The sequence below is a fragment of the Pelophylax lessonae genome (assembly GCF_965119305.1).
Source record: "Pelophylax lessonae genome assembly, chromosome: 10".
Classification (NCBI taxonomy): Eukaryota; Metazoa; Chordata; class Amphibia; order Anura; family Ranidae; genus Pelophylax; species Pelophylax lessonae.
Genome location: NC_138777.1, coordinates 5615880 through 5625654, shown reverse-complemented (window position 1 = coordinate 5625654; position 9775 = coordinate 5615880). Strand labels below are relative to the sequence as shown.

General features: G+C 51.9%; 1 protein-coding gene across 1 annotated transcript in view; it reads left to right on the top strand.

Moving 5' to 3' along the window:
* Positions 1-531: 531 nt before the first annotated feature.
* The window catches only part of TMEM41B (transmembrane protein 41B), a 37898-nt gene continuing 28654 nt past the window's right edge, over positions 532-9775 (top strand). The window contains exons 1-3 of the mRNA XM_082270755.1: positions 532-709; positions 9147-9264; positions 9629-9757. Of these exons, the coding sequence (XP_082126881.1) occupies positions 628-709; positions 9147-9264; positions 9629-9757 (329 nt within the window). The 5' untranslated portion in view covers positions 532-627. The remainder of the gene's footprint in view (positions 710-9146; positions 9265-9628; positions 9758-9775) is intronic.

Here is a 9775-nt window from a genome sequence, read left to right as displayed (position 1 = left end):
ACCACAGAGAAGACCCCACCCACACCAGAGGAGAGCTCCACCCACCACAGAGAAGACCCCACCCACACAAGAGGAAGGCTCCACCCACCACAGAGAAGACCTCATCCACACAAGAGGAAGGCTCCACCCACCACAGAGAAGACCCCACCCACACCAGAGGAGAGCTCCACCCACCACAGAGAAGACCCCACCCACACAAGAGGAAGGCTCCACCCACCACAGAGAAGACCTCATCCACACAAGAGGAAGGCTCCACCCACCACAGAGAAGACCCCACCCACACAAGAGGAAGGCTCCACCCACCACTTAGGAGATCCTGCCCACACCAGAGAATAGTTCCACCCACCACAAAGCAGACCTGCCCACATCACAGGGGAGTGACAGTGAGTATATTGGAGACCCCGCCCACATTACAGAAGAGCCCCTCCCCTGGTACAGAATAGCCCCTGCCCACCATAGCTTAGTCCCCGCCTAACGCACGGAGGAGCTCTCCTCAACCATAGAGCGGAACGATGGTCTCCCGGATATCCGGTGCGCAGGGCGCTGTCATGGTGACGGGGGACGCATGCGCGGTGACACCGGCCGGCTCCGGAGGGTGAAGGAGAGGCGGAAGTGGTGAGCCGGGAGATGAAGATGGCGAGAGCGAGGAATGCGGCCGGAGAGAGGACGGAGAGCCGGCGGGAGGAGGAGGAGGAGAAGATCATCCGGGGTAAGAGAGAGGCCTGGACTCCTCCATCCCCCCTCCCCCTCTGTGTGTCCTCCATCACCCCAGACATCCCCCCCTCCTCCACTGATAACACCTTTCCTGTACCCCCCCATCCCCCACTATGTGTCCTCCATCACCCCAGACACCCCCCTCCTCCACTGATAACCCCCCCCCATCCCCCTCTGTGTGTCCCCCATCACCCCAGACATCCCCCCCTCTTCCACTGATAACCCCCCCCCCCCCACTGACCTGACTGATCTCCGGGTGCTTTCATCTCACCCCCCCCCCAATGATATAGTCCTCTGTACTCCCCCCTCCCCCCAATGATCAGTGCATTGCCCCCCATACACCCCCTTCCTAATGGTATATTGTCCTCTATACACCCCTCCCCCATTAGTGCATTGTACAGTGTGTCCCCCACCTCTATATATACCCACAGCGGGGTCAGATGACTGGACTGCATACCCCCCCCCCCCCAAATTAATCAATATACCCTCCCACTGATAACTCCTCTGCCCCCCCCCTCCAAATAATAGATATTACACCCCCTACCAATACCTCCCACCTACTAATCCCCCCAGTAATCGGTATTACCCCCGGGGGGCTCTCAGGTTGAACACATGGAGTGATCCAGCAACACCCCAGTGTGAGGGGGGCCCCGGCGCCATCTTTATTACTGTATTGGAACATCGCTCAGTAGCAGCTTCTTCTCATCTTTTGTACAGCAGAGCTCAGATAGAGGAAGGAGAGCATTGGGCAGCCAATCAGATGTGGTGCTGACAGGGGGAGGGCATTGGGCATCCAATCAGATGTGGTGCTGACAGGTGGAGGGCATTGGGCAGCCAATCAGATGTGGTGCATGCACTTGTACTGACAGGAGGAGAGAGCAGAGAGATGACCTCATCAGCCTCTTGCTGCCTCTTCCCCCCCCGTCCATTCACAGGCTGGGAGTGGGGGAGGGGTGACCAGGTTGTAATAAGTCCGATCACCGGCTGCCAGAGCTGTGTAAATCTCAGGACTGCATAGATAAAAATAGGAATCCTCTGGCTGTAATGGGCTCCGGCCTCTATGGGGTTAATCATTCCTCTGTAGGATGTTGTCAGACCGGATCAGATGATTTCTGTGTGATCCGTTTGTCACCTCTGTGTCACCTTTGTGTCACCTGAAGAATTCCTGACTCCGCCTCCTGAGGAATCTAAGGTATGACCCGGGCTCAAAGGTCGGCCATGATTGATGAGGATCCTGAGCGTGAGAGTTCCAGGATTTTACAACATCCAACGTCCCCCGGAGCCCCGCCTTCTCATAGCTCGGAGCCCCGCCTTCTCATAGCCGTAGCCCCGCCTTCTCATACTCAGATACGGAGGCTGAACTTTCATCTGCTTGTAGTTTTCTTATAGCTTTCCCTGATGTAAAGGGGGGGAGCTCTGACGGGGACCCTGATGTAAAGGGGGGGAGCTCTGACGGGGACCCTGATGTAAAGGGGGGGAGCTCTGACGGGGACCCTGATGTAAAGGGGGGGAGCTCTGACGGGGACCCTGATGTAAAGGGGGGGAACTCTGACGGGGACCCTGATGTAAAGGGGGGGGAACTCTGACGGCGACCCTGATGTAAAGGGGGGGAGCTCTGACGGCGACCCTGATGTAAAGGGGGGGAACTCTGACGGCGACCCTGATGTAAAGGGGGGGAGCTCTGACGGGGACCCTGATGTAAAGGGGGGGAGCTCTGACGGCGACCCTGATGTAAAGGGGGGGAGCTCTGACGGGGACCCTGATGTAAAGGGGGGGAGCTCTGACGGCGACCCTGATGTAAAGGGGGGGAGCTCTGACGGGGACCCTGATGTAAAGGGGGGGAACTCTGACGGGGACCCTGATGTAAAGGGGGAGGTGAAATTGGATTCCCCTCTGGGTTTGGGATTTTTAAGGCACTCAGTAGGTATACAAAGTAATTTTTCATAAAAGATTTAACATTTTATTGATACAAAGACTCTCTGTGCCTGTCTGACAGGAGAGCCTCCTGCTTTGTTTACATAGGCAGGCGGCTCTCCTGTCAGTTTCCCCGAAGATCGTGGGAGGCCGGCGGCGATCGAGCCAGCTCCTCCCGCAGTCTGCCTCCCACTGTGTCTAATCAAGACTACGTGCAAATAATCGCGTAGATCTATGTGAATATGTGCAGCCGAGGTGCCCTGCCACAGGAAATCTGCATGGGGTGGTCGGCAAGTGGTTAATAATAATACTGAAGCACACAGTCAGCCAATGAGAATAGAAAGGAGGCGTGGCTTTTCCGCAGCTCCGTGTCCGAATGGACACAGGGAGCTGTGACTCGGCTCAGGTGCCCCCATAGCAAGCTGCTTACTATGGGGGGCAACCAACAGAAGGGAGGGGCCAGGAATAATGAAGAGGGACCCGAGAAGAGGAGGATCCAGGACTGCTTTGTACAAAACCAACTGCAACAGAGCAGCAAAGTATAACATGTTCGTTATTTTTAATAAAAAAAAAAAAAAAGGAGACTTAACAATCACTTTAAACTGACTTTATTTGCAGAGCAAAGTTCATCCCTTTGATCTGTAAATGAACAGAAAAATACAATGTTTCTTTTTATCTCTTTCAGTGCTGGGCAATGTTGTTGATAAACATTCTGGGCTGCTTTTTTCTTTTTTTTCACAGCTGTGAGCAGGGAATGGCTCTGCGCTTGTTACATGGATCTTGGTAATGCTGGACTAGGATCATGAGAAGGGTTGAATGGAGATCGCAATCTTTTAACGAATAATCGGGCAGATCTAGCAGATAATGAAAAAAAACGTGTGGGGGGGGGGGTAATCTTTTCTCTTCTATGCAAAACAAAAAACAAATACAGCGGCTGTGCATGGGAGCCAATCAGCTTCCAGGTTTGAACCCTCGTTCACATTGACTGTGGCTTTGAAATCCTGCAACCTCATCTGGAATCGCACAATTTCATAGCCGCATGTCAGCGTGGTTTCGGGTGTAACTTGGAAGACATCTGTGCGGCTTCATCCATAGACGTCTATGCAAGCGGCACCCGAAATCGGAGAAAGTAGTGCAGGGTCGATTTTCAGATCGATGTGTAGTGCAGGGACTACTTTTTTTTGAATCGATGTGGCAGTGCAAAGTCGGTGTCGCACTGATTTGACCTGACAAATCGCATGACAAGTCTCTCCAATGTGAACGAGGACTCATTGTTGGCTTTATTGAAGAAGATGAAGATAGAAGCCGATTGGTTACCACGCACAGCTGCACCAGAGTTTAGTAAATCTTCCCCCATTGTGTTCTGTCTGTGGACTCCTGGATGAAGAAATAGTGAGAGGCCGGGAGATATCTCAACGCATTTCCTGTGTCAGACATTCTGCTAACAATCCACAAAAGAGGAAGAAGTTCATTCGGCCTGCAGACCGTCCTCAGATATGTTGTAATGGGAATCGACTATTCTCCTATCAGTTACATAGGTTGAAAAAAGACCATCTGGCTCAACCAATTAAAAACAGTAATGAAAACCCAACCATACAATCCCCTATACACAATCCTATACCCACCCCAACCATACAATCCCCTATACACAATCCTATACCCGCCCCCAACCATACAATCCCCTATACACAATCCTATACCCGCCCCCAACCATACAATCCCCTATACACAATCCTATACCCGCCCCCAATCATACAATCCCCTATACACAATCCTATACCCACCCCAACCATACAATCCCCTATACACAATCCTATACCCACCCCAACCATACAATCCCATATACACAATCCTATACCCGCCCCAACCATACAATCCCATATACACAATCCTATACCCGCCCCAACCATACAATCCCCTATACATAATCCTATACCCACCCCAACCATACAATCCCATATACACAATCCTATACCCACCCCAACCATACAATCCCATATACACAATCCTATACCCGCCCCCAACCATACAATCCCATATACACAATCCTATACCCGCCCCCAACCATACAATCCCCTATACACAATCCTATACCCACCCCAACCATACAATCCCCTATACACAATCCTATACCCACCCCAACCATACAATCCCCTATACACAATCCTATACCCACCCCAACCATACAATCCCCTATACACAATCCTATACCCACCCCAACCATACAATCCCATATACACAATTCTATACCCGCCCCAACCATACAATCCCATATACACAATCCTATACCCGCCCCAACCATACAATCCCCTATACACAATCCTATACCCGCCCCAACCATACAATCCTATGGACTTCCCCCAGATCGTTCTCCGCTATGGATTCCCCCAGATCGTTCTCCGCTATGGATTCCCCCAGATCCTTCTCCGCTATGGATTCCCCCAGATCCTTCTCCGCTACGGATTCCCCCAGATCCTTCTCCGCTACGGATTCCCCCAGATCCTTCTCCGCTACGGATTCCCCCAGATCCTTCTCCGCTACGGATTCCTCCCAGATCCTTCTCCGCTACGGATTCCTCCCAGATCCTTCTCCGCTACGGATTCCCCCCAGATCCTTCTCCGCTACGGATTCCCCCCAGATCCTTCTCCGCTACGGATTCCCCCCAGATCCTTCTCCGCTACGGATTCCTCCCAGATCCTTCTCCGCTACGGATTCCTCCCAGATCCTTCTCCGCTACGGATTCCCCCCAGATCCTTCTCCGCTACGGATTCCCCCCAGATCCTTCTCCGCTACGGATTCCCCCCAGATCCTTCTCCGCTACGGATTCCCCCCAGATCCTTCTCCGCTACGGATTCCCCCCAGATCCTTCTCCGCTACGGATTCCCCCCAGATCCTTCTCCGCTACGGATTCCCCCCAGATCCTTCTCCGCTACGGATTCCCCCCAGATCCTTCTCCGCTACGGATTCCCCCCAGATCCTTCTCCGCTACGGATTCCCCCCAGATCCTTCTCCGCTACGGATTCCCCCCAGATCCTTCTCCGCTACGGATTCCCCCCAGATCCTTCTCCGCTACGGATTCCCCCCAGATCCTTCTCCGCTACGGATTCCCCCCAGATCCTTCTCCGCTACGGATTCCCCCCAGATCCTTCTCCGCTACGGATTCCCCCCAGATCCTTCTCCGCTACGGATTCCCCCCAGATCCTTCTCCGCTACGGATTCCCCCAGATCCTTCTCCGCTGTGGACTCCCCCCCCCAGATGGTTCTCCGCTGTGGATTCCCCCCAGATCTACTCCCCCCTAGTATGTATGATGCATGCATATTCTTACCCCCCCCCCCCCAAGTACAGAACTTTAGAGTCAGAGAATTGTAGAGACTGGAAGACGATCCCTAAACAGATCACATGTATGTTTAGTAAAGCCACCCCTCGGGGTTTGTGTAAAAGGCAAATAGACTGTGTACTTTGCAGGTACAGCTGCACTCATTTTCCCCCAGAGCTTAGTGAATGAGGTGAAGCTTTGCCAATTTCCATCATCCAATCGTGTGCAAGCAAAAATTCCTACCTTTTTTTTTTTTTTCTCCTTGCATGTGATTGGGTATTTTTTATAAAGTGAAACTTCACTCTGTATTCACTAAGCTCTGGGGAATGTGAGTGCAAGATGCACAGTCTGTCTGCCTTTAACCACCTGCCAGGCGATCCGATTTCATCACCTCTATGGCCTTGAAGAAACAGAGCGACGTCATGACGTCACTTCCGGTCAAGTCTGCAATGGAACACTTTTATTAATTTTTTTTTTTACTTAAAGGTTAAATTAAAAAAAAAAAAAAAATATATATATAATTATTTATTTATTTTTTTTGTTATTTTGCTTTTAGGCTCCTTTCACACGAGGCAGATCTATTATGACAGACTGCTTGCTCAGCGGGGATCATTCTGCTGATCCCCGCTGAGCAGGCGGATGACAGATCCCTCTCCGCTCAATGTGCAGAGACCGACCAGTCAGATCCCTGCTCCCCTCTATGGGGAGATCTGATGAAAATGGACAGCATGTCTGTTTTTACCCGACCCGCTGGACGGATGGTGAACATATCCGATGACATCCACCTTCCCATAGAGGACAATGGGTGGCCCAATCAGGTCCGCCTGAAAAACGGACAGGCAGAGCCGATCGGACCAATCGTGTAAAAGGGGCCTTAAATACTGCGGCAGGGCGGCCCTCCTGCGCAAACCGCCTTAGGTATACGTCAGCCGCATGCCTGCAGCTAAGGGGGTGAGCACGTGCTGCCAGCGGCAAGCTTCTGCCCCCCCACTCAGGAGCGGGGACTCCGATGCATGGGGCAGGCGGCTCTGATTGCCGCCTGACACCCGCGATCGCTCCCTGCTGAGAGAGAAGGACGGTCAGATGTTGTAAACACAACCGACCGTTCTTCTCCCTGGAATGATCACAGAGTGCCTTCTATATAGGAACACATGTCTCTATGATCTTTTCACAAGCCACGCCTGCTTAGTTAGAAACACTCCCCTAGGCTCACAATTAACCCCTTGATCAGCCACAGTGTTAACCCCTTCCCTGTCAGTGTCATTTTTACAGTGACAGTGCATATTTTTAGCACTGATTACTGTAGTAATGTCACTGGTACCCCCAAAAGTGTCAAAAATGTCAGTTAGTGTCCGATCTGTCCGCCGCAATGTCACAGTCCCGCTGAGAATTGCAGATCGCCGCCATTACTAGTAAAGAAAACAATAAAAATGACAAATCTTTCCCCTAGTTTGTAGACGCGATAACTTTTGCGCAAAGCAATCAAAATACGCTTATTGCGATTTTGTTTTTTTCTTTTACCGAACATATGTAGCAGAATATAAATTGGCCTAAAAATGTTAAATTTTGATTTTTAATTTTTTTTGGGAGTGTTGTATAGCAAAATATTGTGTTTTTTTTTTTTTTTTTTCAGAATTGTCACCCTTTTTTTGTTTATAGCGCAAAAAATAATAATCGCACAGGTGATCAAATACCATCAAAAGAAAGCTCTGTTTATGGGAAAAAACATCAATTTTATTTAGGTACAGCGTCGCACGACCGCGCGATTGTCTGTTAAAGTAACAGACACCGCTCCTGATCTTCTTAATGACAGCTTCCAAGGTGGGCGGCTGGGCCTGAGGAACACTCACACAGGGATGGGAGTCAGACTGGACTGTCCTGTGTGCGCCTGTGGAGGCGGAGAGGCATTCCTGCAGTTGTTGGCTCCCCCTCCACGGCCCAATTGGCCTGACAGCAGTGCAGGGCCGACGGGCGCTTACCACCTGTTAAGTTCAGCGGCGGAATGCACACGGAAATCGGGGCTAATGCTTGGCTTTGTCTGGGTCACTGGGCAGGTGGGACCCCCTGGGCAACTGCCCAGCGTGCCCATTCGGTAAGACGGCCTTGCTCTCTGCTATAGGTACTTATATTCTGCTTGGTCCAGGAGTAAGGACCTAGTTCCTTGCTGGGCACTCACAGAAGAGGGAGGGGCCAGGAGGACAGAAGAGGGAGGGGCCAGGAGGACAAAAGAGGGAGGAGGGGGCCAGGAGGACAAAAGAGGGAGGAGGGGGCCAGGAGGACAGAAGAGGGAGGAGGGGGCCAGGAGGACAGAAGAGGGAGGGGGGTGCAGGAGGACAGAAGAGGGAGGGGGGTGCAGGAGGACAGAAGAGGGAGGGGGGTGCAGGAGGACAGAAGAGGGAGGGGGGTGCAGGAGGACAGAAGAGGGAGGGGGGTGCAGGAGGACAGAAGAGGGAGGGGGGTGCAGGAGGACAGAAGAGGGAGGGGGGTGCAGGAGGACAGAAGAGGGAGGGGGGTGCAGGAGGACAGAAGAGGGAGGGGGGTGCAGGAGGACAGAAGAGGGAGGGGGGTGCAGGAGGACAGAAGAGGGAGGGGGGTGCAGGAGGACAGAAGAGGGAGGGGGGTGCAGGAGGACAGAAGAGGGAGGGGGGTGCAGGAGGACAGAAGAGGGAGGGGGGTGCAGGAGGACAGAAGAGGGAGGGGGGTGCAGGAGGACAGAAGAGGGAGGGGGTGCAGGAGGACAGAAGAGGGAGGGGGGTGCAGGAGGACAGAAGAGGAGGGGGGGGGCAGGAGGACAGAAGAGGGGGGGGCCAGGAGGACAGAAGAGGGGAGGGGCCAGGAGGACAGAAGAGGGACCCGAAAAGAGGAGGATCAGGCCTGCTCGGTGCAAAACAACTGCACAGAGGAGGGAAGGAGAAGAGGTTTGTTATTTTTAGTATCACTTTAATAAATCCAACCCAAAATGTTCATAATTATCTTTCAAAATAGTAAATGTTTCAGAGAGGAGATCTGAGGGAGCCAATGAGGAGGTGTCGGGGGGTTCTGGTAAAGCCGGAGTCCCTGATGATGTAAGAAGGGGGAGGGGGAGCTTTCATGGAAATTCTGCGCATCATACACATAAAAATCCACGCTAATGGAAGATTCCTTCCTGTTCTATGGATGTGATCTGAATTGGAAATAATCAATGACTTTCTGTGTTTTCAGGCAAAGCCCAATCAGAAGGCGGCTCGGCACGCACCTCCCTCCTCATATTGGTGTCTATATTTTCATCTGCAGCCTTCATCATGTTCCTGGTGTACAAAAACTTCCCGCAGCTCAGCGAGTGAGTAACTGTGACATCACTTCACCCCGACCACCGTATAGCACCGCCGTATATGTCAGAGCTATATACATGGATAATAATAGTGTGTGACTGTGGGGGAGGGGACATTAGAGTGTAAGCTCCTCTGGTACAGAGACTGATGTGACTGTAGGGGAGGGGACATTAGAGTGTAAGCTCCTCTGGTACAGAGACTGATGTGACTGTGGGGGAGGGGACATTAGAGTGTAAGCTCCTCTGGTACAGAGACTGATGTGATTGGCTCAGTGATCTCTGTACAGCACTGCGGTATATGTCAGAGATATATAAATGTATAATAATTTCCTCCGGCTCCTCTTCAGTTATTTTTGTTCATTTTTCTCTGCAGGGAGGAGAGTGAGAAGATAAGGATCCCTCGGGATATGGATGATGCCAAGGCTCTGGGGAAAGTGCTGTCCAAATACAAGGACACGTTCTATGTGGAGGTCCTGGTGGCGTATTTTACCACCTATGTCTTGTATCCTTTAGAACTATG